General features: G+C 38.7%; 1 protein-coding gene across 1 annotated transcript in view; it reads right to left on the bottom strand.

Annotated features, from left to right (window-relative positions):
- Positions 1 to 11,257, bottom strand: part of LOC149203961 (endo-1,3;1,4-beta-D-glucanase-like) — a 142,472-nt gene extending 131,215 nt beyond the window's left edge. Inside the window, exon 1 of the mRNA XM_089403633.1 lies at positions 10,963 to 11,257. Within this exon, the coding sequence (XP_089259759.1) occupies positions 10,963 to 11,110 (148 nt within the window). The 5' untranslated portion in view covers positions 11,111 to 11,257. The remainder of the gene's footprint in view (positions 1 to 10,962) is intronic.
- Between the last annotated feature and the right edge of the window lie 6,095 nt (positions 11,258 to 17,352).

Raw genomic sequence — 17,352 nt, 5'->3', positions numbered from 1 at the left:
AAGGGTGTGACAAAAATGAATGACCACCGACACTCCAAAGGTGGTCACGGCTAAGAAGATGGAAGTTATTTTTTGCCAAGGAGACATAGCATGGGTTGTGCAATACATGATAATGCAGCGGAAGACATCAAAAGGGGATTGGCATTACTCAATAGTTATCCAATCCTTGTTGGATAAACACCAGAAGGTTTTTGAAGCTATCCCTCTTGGTAGACCACCAGACATGGATTTTGAACCTATGTTGAACGAAACTTCTAGGAACCTAACATTTTGGGCTGTACTGGTACCTGAAACTTCGAAACTTGGCCAAACCTCCATTGAAACTCTGCCATCATGTAATCATCTATGAGAGTTAATATAGACTTGATTTTCCTTCTAAATTATCATCTATGCGTCATATTCCCTTTTTATTGCAAAATAATGTGAAAAATTCTTAATCTACACATCAGAAACCCCTACTGCAATTACTGGTTTAACATCTCCTACTTGTTCTTTGCATTAACAAGTTATTTAATTACATAAATATCGATGTCAAACACTATTGTAGCATACACATACATACAGATCATGAACTGAAATACACTAAGACAATCACACAAGGGACACCGTTATTTTTGGACAATCGTCCCCAGAAAGACCCAATTCGGGAAAACCGGTGCAGCATATAGAGGGTTTGTATTATTAAGCATATTCTTGAATACAACTAGGGTGCCAGATATGGCTCACCCAATAGAGAAAACTCCTGGCAGAAGTACCTCTATCCAGAGACAGATATTCCAGCAAATTCAGCAAATGGATGATCAAACCCCACAGACGACCCGACTGTTCCCAATGCTGGGCAGCGATGGTTGTTCCAAGCTCTACGCTGGAACTGCATCACCTCCTCTAGGAGTTGTGTCACCCCCACAATGAGCCTCTCTTGCTCAGAAAGTCAATTTGCTAAACTTCTCCCTCTCTACCCCACAGAATCTCCCCAGCGTTGCCTCTAAGGGCCTGTGTCAGCCCCTATGGCTTTTGTATCACCTGCATCAACCCCTACGGCTTCTGCATCACCCTCTTTGGGACTGCGTTGTCTCTCCCATTGCTGCTCTACCTCTCTGCTATGTCTTCTTCGGCCTCAGACTAAAGTTCCCTTGCCGAACTGCCCCTCACTACAACTCAGATCACTAGTTCGATTTTCTCAACAAACCTCGCCCTAGAAAAATCGAACTCTTTGATCAATTTGGTGTATCTCCAACTGACCCTCAAGCCTCCTCTTATACTTTTCCTGTTGATGAATCAACGGTCGTGATCTAATCTCTAATTAATGGCTAAGATTAAAACAAACTTGATCCTCGTCACGTAGAAGTTTCTTACCCATATTCTTATTAATACACATTAATATTTTTATTTTCCTAAGTTTAGACTTAGGAACCTATTAAAAATATTGATTATTTTGATAACTCCTCATCTGGGTGGAATTTCTCCAAACGATTTCTAGGTTTTGGAGATCTCATGTGTTCTAGCCCTCCACCAAATTTCGGAGCTAGAGCACATCCGATGCTACCCAAAATCAACACTCCCTCTTAGCGAGGAATGTGCTCTGGCAATACCTCCCCATAGAAGCATTACACTGATCCACTGCATTGGTCCTCTGTGCTACCGATGCTTAGCATGTTGCCCTTCATCCATTGCACTGTTGCTTCCTGTATTGTTGCCCATGACTCTGCCACTGCCACTGCTACATCTGTACTGCAGATCCCTCTCAAAATGTTGCATCATGCTACCCATAACACTGCCACTGCTAACAACTGCACTGCAACTCAATTGTTGAGAAGTAAGCAACTGATATTTCACCCAAAAACTGACATCAAGGTCAATATGGATGCCTCGTGATGTTGAAGCTACCTCTGCCGCTAATCTGTGTTGACCCTCTGCTGCTACCGCACCACTGCAAACTGCTCTATGCCTCTTGCACTGCTGCAACATCTATTGTGTTGCCTCAGACTTTGGCACTCTAGCTCTGCCACTGTCGCTCCATCACTCCTCGCGCCAACTAACACCATCATTATGCTACTGTCGTTAAGGGCTCCTGTGACCGTATGTGATCCAAGAGTTTGGGCACCTCAAGGATCCTGCCCCTACATGTAGTCCTCTCGACTACAACTCCATATCGCCCCACCTCTTCTCCAGAGGTGCATGAGCACTCATGGCACAATTGTCATCCTCGACATCCTTGTATACCTTTGCTGAAGCAACCTTTGAGTCAAAAGCCTCCCCCTTGCCTTTCTTCCTGGGGCACTGAGTGGCATAATGTCCCAGCTCCCCACAGTTGAAGCATCTGACCTTGGTGATGTCCTTCTTCTTCCTCTTCTGCTGCCCCTGCTGTCCCACTGATGCAAGAGCTGCATCCTCCTCCTCCTCCTCCTTCTTGACTCGGGCTCCCTTGCCACTACTTCCTGCCTTGGTCAACCTCCTGAGCTCTTCTTGTCAAAGCGCTGCCCACATCTCCTCCCAATTAGGGAGAGTCACTCTGCCCAAGATACTTTGAACAAATGTCTTCCAGTCCTCAGTGATTGCGTTCAGGGCAGTCCTGACCATGAACTCTGGATCTGGTGTAGACCTCACGAAAGTCAGTTGGTCGCGAATCCCTTGCAACCTAAGAAGGAAGGGATCTATCTCCTCTCCTTTCTACATTTGGTATTGTCTCAGCTAATTTCCTAATAGCATCTTCCATTGCACGAAAGAGCCTCGGTACAAGGTGGTCAAGGTCTCCCACATCTCTCTTGTTGTGTCCTTCTCAGCAATGTGTGGTACTACATGATATTTGACCTCGTCTAGGATCATGCACTTGAGATTCGCCTGGGCCTCCTCATACTTCTGTGTTGCATCAACGTCAACCCAAACAGCAACCACCTTCAAGGCATAGTCCTTGACGTGATGCTTATCTAGGATTGCCAGGATCCTAGCCTTCCAGATGACAATTGGATGCTCCATCCAATCTGTCCTAATCCCTTAACCCATTCATAGCCATCTCTGCTCAAAAATAGAACTGGTTCTCTTCTCCCTCTCTTGTTGTCAATCTAGCAAGATTTGGATCTGGGGTCCTTGGGCGCAAGAAACCCTCTAAGAAACAACTCCTCTCTAGACTCCTTCTAAGTCTTGATTTCCCTCTTGGAAATCCTCCGGCCAACTGTCGAATCGCTCCTCTCCAATCCTCCTTTGTTGCTGCAACTCGAATCTAGATTTCCTGCTAGAAATCTGTCAAGGTAGTGATTCCCTCTACCTTGGCTCAGTCTCCTTAAACATTGTTCTACACCAACAAAAATAGTCCTCAAACCAAAAATTTGCTTAGCTTTCTTAAGCCTGACAACTTGAAGAATCTAAGCCCTTCAGGCTCTAGACAACCACTGTGTGGGCTGGATCAACTCCTTCTGGCCAACTGCGTCAATCCTTCCTAGCTCAGAAAGATGATGTGGCTCCGCGTGAACCTGATCTGTGCCCCTCTGCCTTTGCACTGGCCTTGATAGCTGACGCAGCTATTGTGTGGGCTCCTCCCAACTACTGTGTCATCTCCACCTAGCTCAGAGTGCTAACGCAGGCACTGCATGAGCCTCTGCGTCACTTTCTCTGCACTGCGTCACTCCTTCTGCATCTCTGGCTCTGGAACAACACTGTCACTTGGGACAACTACTTTTCTGCTACAAATTCTCCAGATTTCTTGGCTGGTGTCTTTAGTCGCCTATGATCTGCAATCGCTCTAATACCATGTGAAAATTTCTGAATCTACACATCAGAAACCCCTACTGCAATTACTGGTTTAACATCTCCTACTTGTTCTTTGCATTAACAAGTTATTTAATTACATAAATATCGATGTAAAACACTATTGCAGCCTACACATACATACAGATCATGAACTGAAATACACTGAGACAATCACACAAGGGACACTGTTATTTTTGGACAATCGTCCTCGAAAAAACCCAATTCGGGAAAATTGGTGCAGCATATAGAGGGTTTGTATTATTAAGCAGATTCTTGAATACAACTAGGGTGCCAAATATGGCTCACCCAACAGAGAAAAATCCTCGTAGAAGTACCTCTATCCGGAGACAAATATTTCGGCAAATTCAACAACTGGATGATCAAACGCCACAGATGACCCGGATGTTCCCAGTGCTGGGCAGCAATGGCTACTGCAAACTCTGCGCTAGAACTGCATCACCTCCTCTAGGAGCTACATCACCCCCACAATGAGCCTCCTTTGCTCAGAAGGTTAATTTGTTCAACTGCTCCCTCTCTACCCCACAGAATCTCCCTAGCGCTGCCTCTAAGGGCATGTGTCAGCCCCTACGGTTTTTGCGTCACCTGCATCAACCCCTACAGCCTCTGCATCACCCTCTCTAGGATTGGGTTGTCTCTCCCAGTGCTGCTCTGCCTCTCTGCTATGTATTCTTCGGCCTCATACTGAAGTTCCCTTGCCGAACTGCCCCACACTACAACTCAGATCACTAGTTCGATTTTCTCAGCAAACCTTGCCCAGAAAAATCGAACTCTTTGATCAATTCGGTGTATCTCCAACTGACCCTCAAGCCTCCTCTTATACTTTTCCTGTTGATGAATCACCAGTCGTGATCTAATCTATAATCAACGACTAAGATTAAAACAAACTTGATCCTCGTCACTTAGAAGTTTCTCACTCGTATTCTTATTAATACACTAATATTTTTATTTTCCTAAGTTTAGACTTGGGAACCCATTAAAAATATTAATTATTTTAATAACTCCTCATCCCGGTGGAATTCCTCCAAACGATTTCTGGGTTCTGGAGATCTCATGTGTTCTAGCCCCTCCACCAAATTTCGGAGCTAAAGTACATCTGATGCTACCCAAAATCAACAGATAATGTGTTATTCATTTATATATGTATGTGTGTGTGTGTGAGTGACATTTCGGCCGACGTTTCCATTTTTGGGAGGTGACGTTTCTAAACGTAATTGTTTCAGAAACTCTGAAATGTTTCAGCGTTTCGTGCAACTTAGTTTTGAACACACTACAAAATTAGAGGAGGGGTCCAAGCCAGTCATCATTACACCATATAGGCACCCAAGAGATTCAAGGAGGAGATCAAGAAAACTATTAAGGAGTCGTTGGATATGGGGCACATAAGGCCCAACACCAGTCCATTTGCATCCTTCGTGGTACTAGTTAAAAAGAAATATGGGACAATGATGTTGAAAATTGGCAGCTCGGGGATGAATTTCCTGAAATAAAATCTCATTTCTAACAATTTTGTACTGACTTTCTAAAAATAGAAAGTCATGTCTAATATCTCAAGTATGACTTTCCAAAAATAGTAAATCACCTTGCACCAATTGGTAATCAAGTATAGTTGACGGAAAATCACTTAACTTATCATTAATCAATCATAATAGTTCAATCTCGACTTAATCATCAATATTATTAATATTATCATTATCCTTTATGATACTACGATATTATTATTAAAAGGAATTACAAGTCACCTTACCTTCATCACCTCAATCACTTCGCACCTCTCTCCTTAATGACTCACATGGCACTATGTAACTCTCTCTCTCTCTTAATGATACATTACACTCTCTCTTACGTACTCATGGCATATTCCTCTTACACTCACTAAAGGCATGTCATAAAAGATTCCTCTTACACTCTCTTTAATGCATATGTTATACTCTCCTTAACTAAGGCATGCATTCCTCTCTTAATGGCACAAGTTACTAAGGCATGTGTACCTCTCCTTAATGGCATAAGTTACTAAGGAATGTGTTTCTCTCCATAATGGCATGAGTTACTCTCCCCTAAATGGCATATGTTACTCTTCCTCAAGGCATGTGTATTGCTCCTCCTTTTATGACAAGAATTTGTTGCTCCTCCTATATATGTGTCTCATGCCTTTTCACTTGACTACTACTAGTGCATTGTGAAAGAAGAATTCGAACTTGAGAGAGAGAAAGTTGGAGAGGCTTGAAGAAGATTGTGAGAGAGAAAGACTTGGAGAGTAAGAGAAAAACTTTGTGAGCCATGGTTGATTCAATGCTTCAGTGTTTGAGTGTTGATTCAGTTGAAGGGAAGGTTGATTCAATGTTTGCACCTGTTGCTTCTACCAGTGATCTTCATGCTACAACTTGTTCAAATTTGGGGGAACTTACTCATTCTCTTGATCTCTCGTTGTACTTTGTATCTCTATTGAAAAGTTGATATCTAATAGAAGAAGAATCTGGATGGGTTTTCTCCTTGTGGGTTTTGCCTTGGTAATTGGACCTAAATTCTCTATGTCTCATTTTGTTCTTGGTTGTCTTTTATTGTGCATTTGCTTTATGTTCTATCTACAATTGCTTAACTAATATTGCAGTAGAAAGAAGTTTTAGGAATAAGTAATTGTTTCTGCATAGAACATCATAATTTCAACAGATGAGGATGTGCATAGACTACAAAACCCTCAACAAGAAGAAGATTAAGAATAGGTACCCAGTACCAAGGATCGATGAGCTCTTAGATGAACTACATGGAGTGGTGTACTTCTCCAAAATCGGTTTGAGGTTGGGTTATCATCATATTAGGGTCTGAGAGCAAGACATACAAAAGGCAGCTTTCAGATGCCAATTTGGACATTATGAATTTATTGTCATGCCATTTGGACTTACGAATGCACCAGCAAACTTCTAGTCATGTATGAATCATATATTCAGGAGGTAGTTACGGAAGTTTTTGCTAGTTTTCTTTGATGATCTTCTCATTTACAGCAAAACCTAGGAGGAGCACTTGAGGCACTTAGACAAGGTGTTGAGCATATTAGAGGAGCAGTCGCTCTTTGCCAAGGAGTCCAAATGTGAATTTGGAATGACGAAGATTTTATACCTTGGGCACATCATAAATGCAAGAGGAGTACAAGTCCACCAAGAGAAGATTTGAGCTATCATTGAGTGGCGAACACCCAAGAACCACAAGGAGTTGAGAGTATTCATGGGGATATGCAATTATCATCAACGATTTGTTAAAGGCTATTCTCAAAGGGTGGCAAATCTGACAGACTTGACGAAAAAGGGGGCTTTCAAATGGACAAAAGAAGCACAACCTACTTTTGGAAGGTACAAGGAGGTAATCAGTTCTTGTCTCATTCTCTCACTCCCAAATTTCTCACGGCCTTTTGTTTTAGAATGTGATGCCTCAAGTGAAGGCATATGAGCAATATTGATGCAAGATGGGCATTCGATCGCTTTCAAAAGTCGAAAGCTAAGGGAGCCAGAGAGGCTCTACTCTATATATGACAAGGAGATGTTGGCCATAATGCATGCACTCGCAAAGTTCAGGTAATACTTGGTGGGAGCAAGATTTGTGGTCAAAACAGATCGCAATAGCCTAAGATACTTCCTGGATCAAAAAGATCTCAATAAGAGGCAGCAAAAATGGGTTAGCAAAATTCAGGCATATGATTTCGACATCAAGTATGTGAAGGGGAAGAAGAATGTGGTGGTTGATGCTTTCCTAGGATGCCAGCAGCTTGCTCTCTCATGGAGATCAGTAGTGACTGGAGGACACTTCTACTAGTGGAATACTCAAAGAATAAGTTTACATGTGAGTTGATGGACGAAATAATACAAGATGACAAGTACAAGATCGTCAGTGACATTATCTATTACAAAGGAAGAATATTATTGATCCCTGAGTCACAACTCAAGGAGATGATCATGAGGACCATGCATGACTCAACCCTAACTAAACACCAGGGTTTCTTCAAAACATACAAGCATATACAAGAAAGATTTTTGTGGAAAGGCCTCAAGGGGGATGTTTGGAGACATGTAGCTGATGTGCCATCTGCCAGCAAACTAAATAGAGCAAACCCATCCAGCGGGACTATTGTAGGCACTACCAATCCCAAACCATAAATGTGAGAGCATTTCTATGGATTTCATCACAGGGCTTCTGAAGGTGTAAGGAAAGGATTGCATCTTTGTGCTGGTAGATAGATTAACAAAATTTGCCCATTTCATGGCCATATCTTCCAATTACTCAGCAGCACAGGTGGTGGAGACATTCTTTCAGGGGGTGTTTAGATTGCACGTGGTCCCCAAGCACATTGTCAATGACAAAGATAGCAAATTCCTCATTGCATTTTTCCAGGAGCTATTTAGATTAGTAGACACGGAGCTAATCCCGTGTACTAGTTATCACCCGCATACGAATGGCCAAACAAAGATAGTCAACAAGTGGGTGAAAGGATACTTAAGGAACTATGTGGCCGGGCAACATAATACTTGGATCGAGTGGCTACACTTGGGTGAATACTATTATAACACCACCTACCATATGTCTATCGGGATGTCTCCTTTCAAGGCACTATATGGGTATGATGCTCCCAAGTTCTTAAAAATGGCACTAGGAGACAGTGGGGCACCAATGGTCAGGGATTGGTTCTAGGAAAGCCAGGATATTATTAGAATCCTCAAAGAGAACCTACTGGAAGCCCAAAATCAGCAGAAGATGTACGCAGTTCGCCATAGGATGGAGAGCAGTTTTCAGGGGGGGATCTTGTTTTCCTAAGACTTCAACTATATAGGCAATCATCCTTGAAAAAGAATGGTTCTGAGAAATTGAAAGTGCAATTCTATGGGCCTTACAAGCTGATTAGGAAGATTGGGAAGGTTTCTTATGAATTAGAATGGCCGGAAGACAACAAGATCCATAATGTTTTCCATGTGTCTTGCCTTAAAATGGTACTTGGACAACAAGTTAGAGCCACAACAAAGTTTCCGCCATTAGACAAGGAAGGACAATTGGTCCTCATTCCAAAGTAGGTCATGGACAGGAGGGAGAAGAAATTGAGGAGTAGAGTCATCCGGGAGTATTTAATTCGATGGAAGAGTATGTTGGTAGAAGATGCTACATGGGAAGGTGAACAGGTGTTGTAGTTGCTTGAGGGCAAGCAAACTAGGGAAGGAAGGACTATGATGTCCCTTTCCAATTTGTAGGAGCATGAAAGGGTTGGAGTCATAGCCTAACTGAATCCTGTGGGCTATTGACCAAAAAAAAGGGCTCACCAGAATAAAATAAATATGGTAAAAGTCACTTTAGGAAAAATAAAGTGACCTATACTTTTTGTTTATCACCCATGGTTTTCGGAGGAGGAAAATATTATTAAAAAGAGACGGAGACTCAAGGGAAGGCATGTGAAGAATTATTGGTGAATTTTATAGCGAGCAGCTTATTGAGTGAGGGAGGAAACCTCAATAGTTCCCAGTTTCGGCGTCGGAATACACACCCTAGATGGCGGTGATTAGTTTCAGTGGCTGTAAAAGCCAACCTAACTAATTATTGATTTTTGCAGGGAAACAATGTGCTACAACGAGGGGAATTACAGAGACAGGGCTAAATTGTTGTGCTTCAGGAGGCTGAACCAAAGAGTATTTGCAGATCCCGAAGTTGTGCTTCCTTAGAGACTGAGTCAGCCCAAACAAAGGGGCCGAATTACTGAGCAGTAAGGGAGGCTGAAATCTCATCCACTAAAAGGTTGAATTGATCTTAAAACTCTAGTGTGAATTCCAATTCCTAGGGCACAACTGTTGAAAGGACGAATTGGTCTAAAACCCTAGTGTTCCTAGGGTGAAATTGCGGAGGGTCAAGCTGGTTAATGGCTATCAATCTGTGTGGGCTGAGATCCGATAAAATGGAGTTGAAATTTCCAATCGAATTTCTGTAGTTCTAGGGGCGAATTCTATTCTTTAAATGGGGCTGAAATCCAATAAGCTAAGAACCATAATCAAACCCTAATTTGGAGGCCGCGTCACATCAGCTGAAGGGGTAAAATTAATTAATGCCAAAGGCCGAAATCTTCAAAATTTTGGGTAGCCGAATTGTGGGTCGAAATGCATATAAAGAGGGCCGAATTCTAATTGTAGAAAAGTCACGAATTGTGTGAAAATCGAGGGTTTAATTCTCGGTCTATTTGGAGCTCAAATTGGCAAAGAACGAGAGTCTAATTTTTCAAGAAACATTTCCCAAGTTTTGCTACAAAAATTTATGTAAATTTCCTCCTGAGATTTCCATTAATAATATATAGCTAGAGCTGCAGCATTTTCATCAATTTCTGGGTTTTTCACAATTGCAAATTTTATTTTAATTTTATTGGCAATTTTTATGATGGGGATTTGTGAAATTTTTATTGCGTTTTGGATTAAAAATTTATGATATAATTTTCTTGACGTAAATTAACTCTAAGAAACGTTGCGGTCTAAGCTCTAAGATCAAACCTTTCAACTGCCACTATAACACTCACAATATATCCTATAGCCTTCAAACCAGCTATACTAATAACTTAAGACCAGTCAAGACATCCAACTCTAGCTATACTAATAACTTATAAAAAGCCAAAACATCCCAACTTCACTCAGTGAAATCTATCCCAAGAGTCATGTACTCTTTAAGCTTATCACAAACGGTCAAACACATCTCTAAAAACACACTACAGAAAACCCCCCCAAAACAAAGTAGGTTCACACCAAATAAGTGTTACCTTCAATTAATAAGATGAAATTCCTCTATCAAAACGTTTGCATATAGAACTTTGGTAGTGTCCAACCAGCAGATACTCAGATGGCAAACATCAAAATGTTACTGAAAAACACAATAATGTTTGCAACAGTTGTCACTTGTCTGAATAATCAGGTAAGTTTCCAAAAGTTCAGGTTATAACATAACTTTTTCTAAAACTCAAATCTAGTAAAGCAATAGAAGGAATCCTCTGTGAAATGAATGGGAAGGTGAACTCACTTCCGACTTGAATAATATAATGTAGAGAGCATTAGAAAAACTAATACATTCCAAAATCTAGAGGGAGTGAAATAAAGGAACCCCTGACAATATCCAGCACAGTCCAAAGCTGTGGCAATAGCTCTACCAAACAAACAAACATAGAATCGAAGGTTGATATTAACGTACCGAAGATGTCGGAGACAAGAATGACAGCCGCTTTGGCGTCGGGAGAAGAGGTAACGTAGGCCGACAGATGTTGAAATGTCTCTACGCGTCCAATACCCACAACTGGTTGCAAATGAGGAGCCGACTCGCAGCACTGAGGACCTGCCATCTCTCAATACCTCCACTCTTAGTATAATTTTATTTTACCCTTTACTATGTTCTAAACAATTTAGACTGCTAGCTGTGTTCAGATATTCATGTTTAAAATGAAGAAATTAGTGGCAGTCATTTTCGAAAAAGGATCTATATCAGAGTAGCTCTTCCGTAAATTTTTGTTAATATCATGAAAAATTGAATTTATAGCTAGCGTCATATTAGGAAAAGTTTTACGAGAATCATTTATTTGATTAATGTTAATGATAATGAACTGTTTATTAAAATTTAAATGAGATATGGGATATTATTAAAGTGAGTAAAGTAGGGGATTAATTGAAATTTTTTAACATTTTATTTTTATCTTAAAAAAAAAGTAATAAAAGTATTGTGAGATTATTTTAGTTTTGTTGTCAAAAAAGATCGATAGTGTAATAAATATTTTGAAAATTAGATAGAATGCGAGTATAAGAGGTATAATTTAAGAGAAAGTGTTTTTTATTTTCAACCCTCTTAGTATCGCACACGGGACAAGCTTTTTCATCCCATGGTATGTTACTATGAAACTCATGAAAAATAGTGTAATCAAGTGACCAAACTCCAACAAAATAGGTTGTATAAACCTCTATTACTAATCACTTTGTAATTTTGTACTCGTTAGATAACTTATGACTTGATAAAACTTAAAGATAGATTTGTTGAGTTCCAAATTCAAAAATTCTTACCTATCAAATTTCATCATAAAAAAGTCAAATATTTCATTAAATATTCAAACCAAATTTTATACCTACTAATGGCAGTGTATATTGTAATTAGTTTGGAATCAAAATAGATTTGGTTTCAATTAGTTGCTTTAAATATAACAATTTTATTATGTTCGAATTCAAGCTTCTGTGATCTATATCATAATGCATAAAGAATTTTTCGGAAGAAGTCACATTGAAGATTTGGGTCGATGCTTTTGGAACCAACAAGTGTGGTTCATCTTCAGGACATGATGAAGAACCAGAAAGAGGGTTAAATAGGGAGACGGGTCAACCTAACAGCTAGAAGAAGAACCAGAAAGAGGGTTAAATATGGAGACGGGTCAACCTAACAGCTAGAAGAAAACGACTATGTTTGACTTGGGGAGGGAGAGGAGACAAGTTTAATCAATTATATATATATTTCAACTTGTTAAGGACTCTATCTAATTAGGATTAATAATATTCAATTCTTTTTATTTTATCAATATATATATTATTATACATATATATAAATAACTAAAGATTAAAATTGATAATAAAAATTAAATATAATATAATATAATAAATATATATAAATGATTATTGATAAAACTAATACTCATATTAATAAATAATATTAATATTTAATTATATATAATGATTATTGATAAAACTAATATTCATATTAATAAATAATATTAATATTTAATTATATATATATATATATATAAATATAATATGCTAATTTATATATATAAATCATTATATATTAAAAACTAATAATAAAGTAATCACAATGTTACTAAATATTCGTATTAATATTAGAATTATTACTATTTATATATTATATTTATCAACTTAGCAACTATATTTTATTCGGTTTTAATATTATTCTAATTTATTTTTATTTTTTTTTACATAGAGAGTAAAAATTAAAAATAATATTGACTCTATAATATTTATGGTTTTACAATAGTTTTGAAAGATATAAATATCAGTTTAGATTCATCTTAACTCTAGATAAATTTCTTGGAATGCAAACCTTTTTTAAAATGAAAGGAGATTTGATCTCTCTTGGCACATTTTTTTTATGTAATTTGAGCAAGTCAAAATGTTTTTTTTTTATAATTATCATTACTATTATTTTTTTAGCAGTAAAAATGTTTACATGTAATTTGATCAAGTCAAAATGTTTTTTTTTTATAATTATCATTATTATTATTTTTTTATCGAGTGAAAATATTTACATGTAATTTGACCAAGTCAAAATGTTTTTTTGGTAATTATCATTATTAATTTTTAATTTTTTTTAATCAAAATGTTTACACGACATTACAACATCTCTACATACTAGACTTTTTAGGCAATTACTTTTAGCCTTTTATTAATTCTTAATTGAGCTCACATGTAACTATTTACAAACATTTACACCACTATGACATTTCTCTATAGTTTTTTGCTTTTAGATTAATTTTTAAAATGCTATAAAATAAAATAAAAATAAAATTTTTATAATAATTTGATTTTGAAATGAGTTATGGTTTTTGGGCAAGTGGTATTAAGCCATGGCATTTTAGATTAATTTTTAAAATGCTATAAAATATAATAAAAATAAAATATTTATAATAATTTGATTTTGAAATGGGTTATGATTTTTGGGCAAGTGGTATTAAGCCATGGCATTGGCTCATGGTATTGTAACAAAGCTTATTTATCAAATTAATAATGTCCATGATAATATGGGGTGAATATTCATAGTTAAGAATCTTGTTATATTGTATGTTTATTGTAAGTATTAAGTTTTAATTATATATATATATATATATATTGAAATGAATTATGTTTTTTTTAGTATGTGGTATTGATAAGCTATGGTATTGGCCCGTAGTATTGTAAAAAATCATATTTGTTGAAGGCTTCTTATTTTAACTTAAGGTGGATGAGGAGTTGACCTTTTATTATTATTCTTTATTTATATTAATTCTCAAGGGAATATGCTCAGCATATGCTTAGTCTTAGTGTTTTTCAATGGTTGTAGTGTAGTGCGTTAAGAAAGCATGTTTATCAATGGTTGTAGCGTAGTGTGTTAAGAAAGATTTGTTGAAGCCTTCTTATTTTAACTTAAGGTGGATGAGGATCTGTTACTTTTTTTTATTGACTGACTAGATTGATTCTCGAGGGAATATGCTCATGATATGTTTAGTCTTATTGTTTATCAATGGTTGTAGCGTAGTGTGTTACAGAGTTTGTTAGATTGCACCGACTTTTAATAAATTTCAAAAATTAAATTTGTGCCACATGACTTCTAGTCTTTAGAGGGGAGGCGGAGCCCCCCCTTTGTTGCATGGGGTGCAATGGGGGGTCATAGGGGGAGCAGCGGCCCCTCTTGTCGGGGGGTTTGAGGGGGGAGGTAGCCCCCCTCTATGGGGTCCAGGGCAGCGCCCCAGGAAAAAAAAAATGGACCCTATATTAGGTGGGTGGACCTACTTATGGTTTTGTGCATGGTTTTCACACATGGTTTTGGGCGCGATGGTTTTCGGTCCATGGTATTTTGTAGATCCGATCAAGGGAACTACGATTATGTTCTAATCCAAGGTTAATGGATTGGGGTTTATGGATGCTTCGACATGTATATATATATGTATTGTAGCATTCAAAGGAACATAATGAAAAATCAATCTGGTAGTCCCGTTTTGGGATCCAAAGGAAAATCTCTATGTATATTTGTTTTATGTGTTATGTTATCGCCATTATTTATTTTCTGTTTTTTAGAACCTACACCCTCCCCACCAATTTGATGCAGGAGCATCTGATCCCCCTTAATCAAAAGAGGAATCCAAAGCGGAGAATGAGAGGACGTGGACCATCGAAGCAAAACTGGGAAAATTTGTGTAAAACAGAGCTAATTAGATGGACTTAATTAAATGTGATTTGCTATATATTTTCATATGTATGCATGTAGAGAGAATTAAGGTTTGTTGAGATATTTGCAATAGGAGATTAAGGAGAAGATTGATCGGATCCTTCTGAGTGATCCGATCCAATATTTCTTATATATATATGATGAACCTGCGTGTTCAAGGAGAGAGTAATATAGTAATAGAGAGTGAGAGATAGAGTATTCAAAATGTAATCGATTGGGAACTTGTTCCAAGATTGAAATTCCTTAGTATGTAATTGTTCTGTATAATACAAAAAGTGTGCCTTGTGTTTATTTTGTGCACCTGTGTGTATTTTATAAACCGTCTGAATGTTCCAGTGTTGCAGGTTTGATCGACCATCGATCACTAGAGGATCGATGGAGATCCATCGATAAATGAATAACTATGTTATATATGAGTGATAATAGTGTAAGTGGCAGAGTAAGGCAGAGGAAGCCGAGCGTAGGGTAAGTCCATCAATAGAACGAGAATTGAAGAGTAATGCATAGGATCCATTGGATCTGGAAGATCAACAGTCCAGATCGAATCGTGGTGAGCAATCACACTTTATCGCATCGGTGGAAACCTTCCGGAGTTATCGGAACCGGCCCTTGAAACAGTGCGATTGAAATCTTGCGATTAATCGTCAACCATCAGATCGAGAGTTAGGATCGACAGTCGCGATCTAATCGTTGATCGCAAATCGAAGGGGCCAAGATCAAAGGACGAAGGAATGTCGATAAGCGATGGACGATACACCGATAGCGATGGAGTGTCAATCGGAGATAACAAAGGTCGGCGCAGCACTATTGGAAACATTAGAGGAGCGGACCCGGCGTTTTATAGTTGGGGCTATAATGTTTTTAAAGTCCAGTCAAAGGGTTCATAGCAGAGTTTCTGTGTATTCCCATGTGCATCCATGTATTCCAATATGTTGTACAGTCCCAGGGTTTAAATCCAATAACACTTCTGATAGGTTTGTGGGCCCATAACCCACAGGCCTTAGGATCAAAAATTAATAAAGAAAGGGGAAATTGGTTTATCCCCAAAATCTCCTTTCATCATTTGGTATCAGAGCAGGGAAAGGTTAAAGGGAAAGATTTCCTACGAGAAGGAAGAAAGAGTGCAAGCAGAAGGAGAGGAGGTACAATTGTTTAAAATTATGGAGAGTTTATGGTCTTATTGTCGTGCAGATAGCGGTAGCAGAAGGTGAGAAGACTTGCAACAACCTAGAGCAAGCAATGCTTAATTAGTTCTAGAGGAGAGAACCAGAAGGATGCCAAAAGACTAAGCTTAGAGGAGAAAGCTTGATGAGGTATCATGTAACAGAGAAGATTGTTACTACAGAGGTTGGTTGCAACTCATAGAAGATCATGAAGACAGTTCCACTGAGAAGTGGGTAGAATTGCTAAGGGATAAGGAGAAGCATATACCAGGAGGTCATCAATTTTTGTGCCTCAGGAGTCTGATGCAGGAGCATCTGACCCCCCTTAATCAAAAGAGGAATCCAAAGTGGAGAACGAGAGGACATGGACCATCGGAGCAAAACTGGGAAAATATGTTTAAAACAAAGCTAATTAGCTGGACTTAATTAAATGTAATTTTCCATATGTTTTCATATGTATGCATGTAGAGATAATTAAGGGTTGTTGAGATATTTGCGATAAGAGATTAAGGAGAAGATTGATTGGATCCTTCTGAGTGATCTGATCCAATATTTCTTTTATATATATGATGAATGTGCATGTTCAAGGAGAGAGTAATATAGTAATAGAGAGTGAGAGATAGAGTATTCAAAATGTAATTGATTGGGAGCTTGTTTTAAGGCTAAAACGCCTTAACGTGTAATTGTTCTGTATAATACAAAAAGTGTGCCTTGTGTTGATTTTGTGCGCCTGTGTGTATTTTATAAACCGTCTGAATGTTCCAGTGTTGCAGGTTTGATCAACCATCGATCACTGGAGGATCGATGGCGATCCATCAATAATTGAATAACTGTGTTATATGAATGTTATATATGGGTGATAACAGTGTAAGTGGCAGAGTAACGTAGAGGAAGCCGAGCGTAGCGTAAGTCCACCAATAGAACGAGAAGTGAAGAGTAATGCACAGGATCCGTTGGATCTGGAAGATCAACGGTCCGGATCCAATTGCGATGAGCGATCGCACTTTATCGCATCGGTGGAAACCTTCCGGAGTTATTGGAACCGACCCTTGAAAGAATGTGATTGCAATCTTGCAATTAATCGTCAATCGTCGGATCGAGAGTCAGGATCGACTATCGCGATCTAATTGTTGATCGCAAATCGGAGGGGCCAAGATCAAAGGACGGAGGAATGCCGATAAGCGATGGCCGATACGCCGATAGCGATGGAGTGCCGATCTCCGGAGATAACGAAGGTCGGCGCAGAGTTGTTGGAAACATTAGAGGAGTGGACCCGACGTTTTATAGTTGAGGCCGTAATGTTTTTAAAGTCCAGTCAAAGGGTTCGGAGCGAAGTTTCTGTGTATTCCCGTGTGCATCCATGTATTCCGATATGTTGTATGGTCCCGGGGTTTAAAGCCAATAACGCTTCTGATAGGTTTGTGGGCCCATAACCCACAGGCCTCAG

The sequence above is a fragment of the Pinus tabuliformis genome, chromosome 2_1, assembly GCF_031772625.1.
Source record: "Pinus tabuliformis cultivar Carrire ecotype Pingquan chromosome 2_1, CPIR1, whole genome shotgun sequence".
Lineage (NCBI taxonomy): Eukaryota > Viridiplantae > Streptophyta > Pinopsida > Pinales > Pinaceae > Pinus > Pinus tabuliformis.
This window is presented reverse-complemented; position numbering and strand designations above follow the sequence as displayed.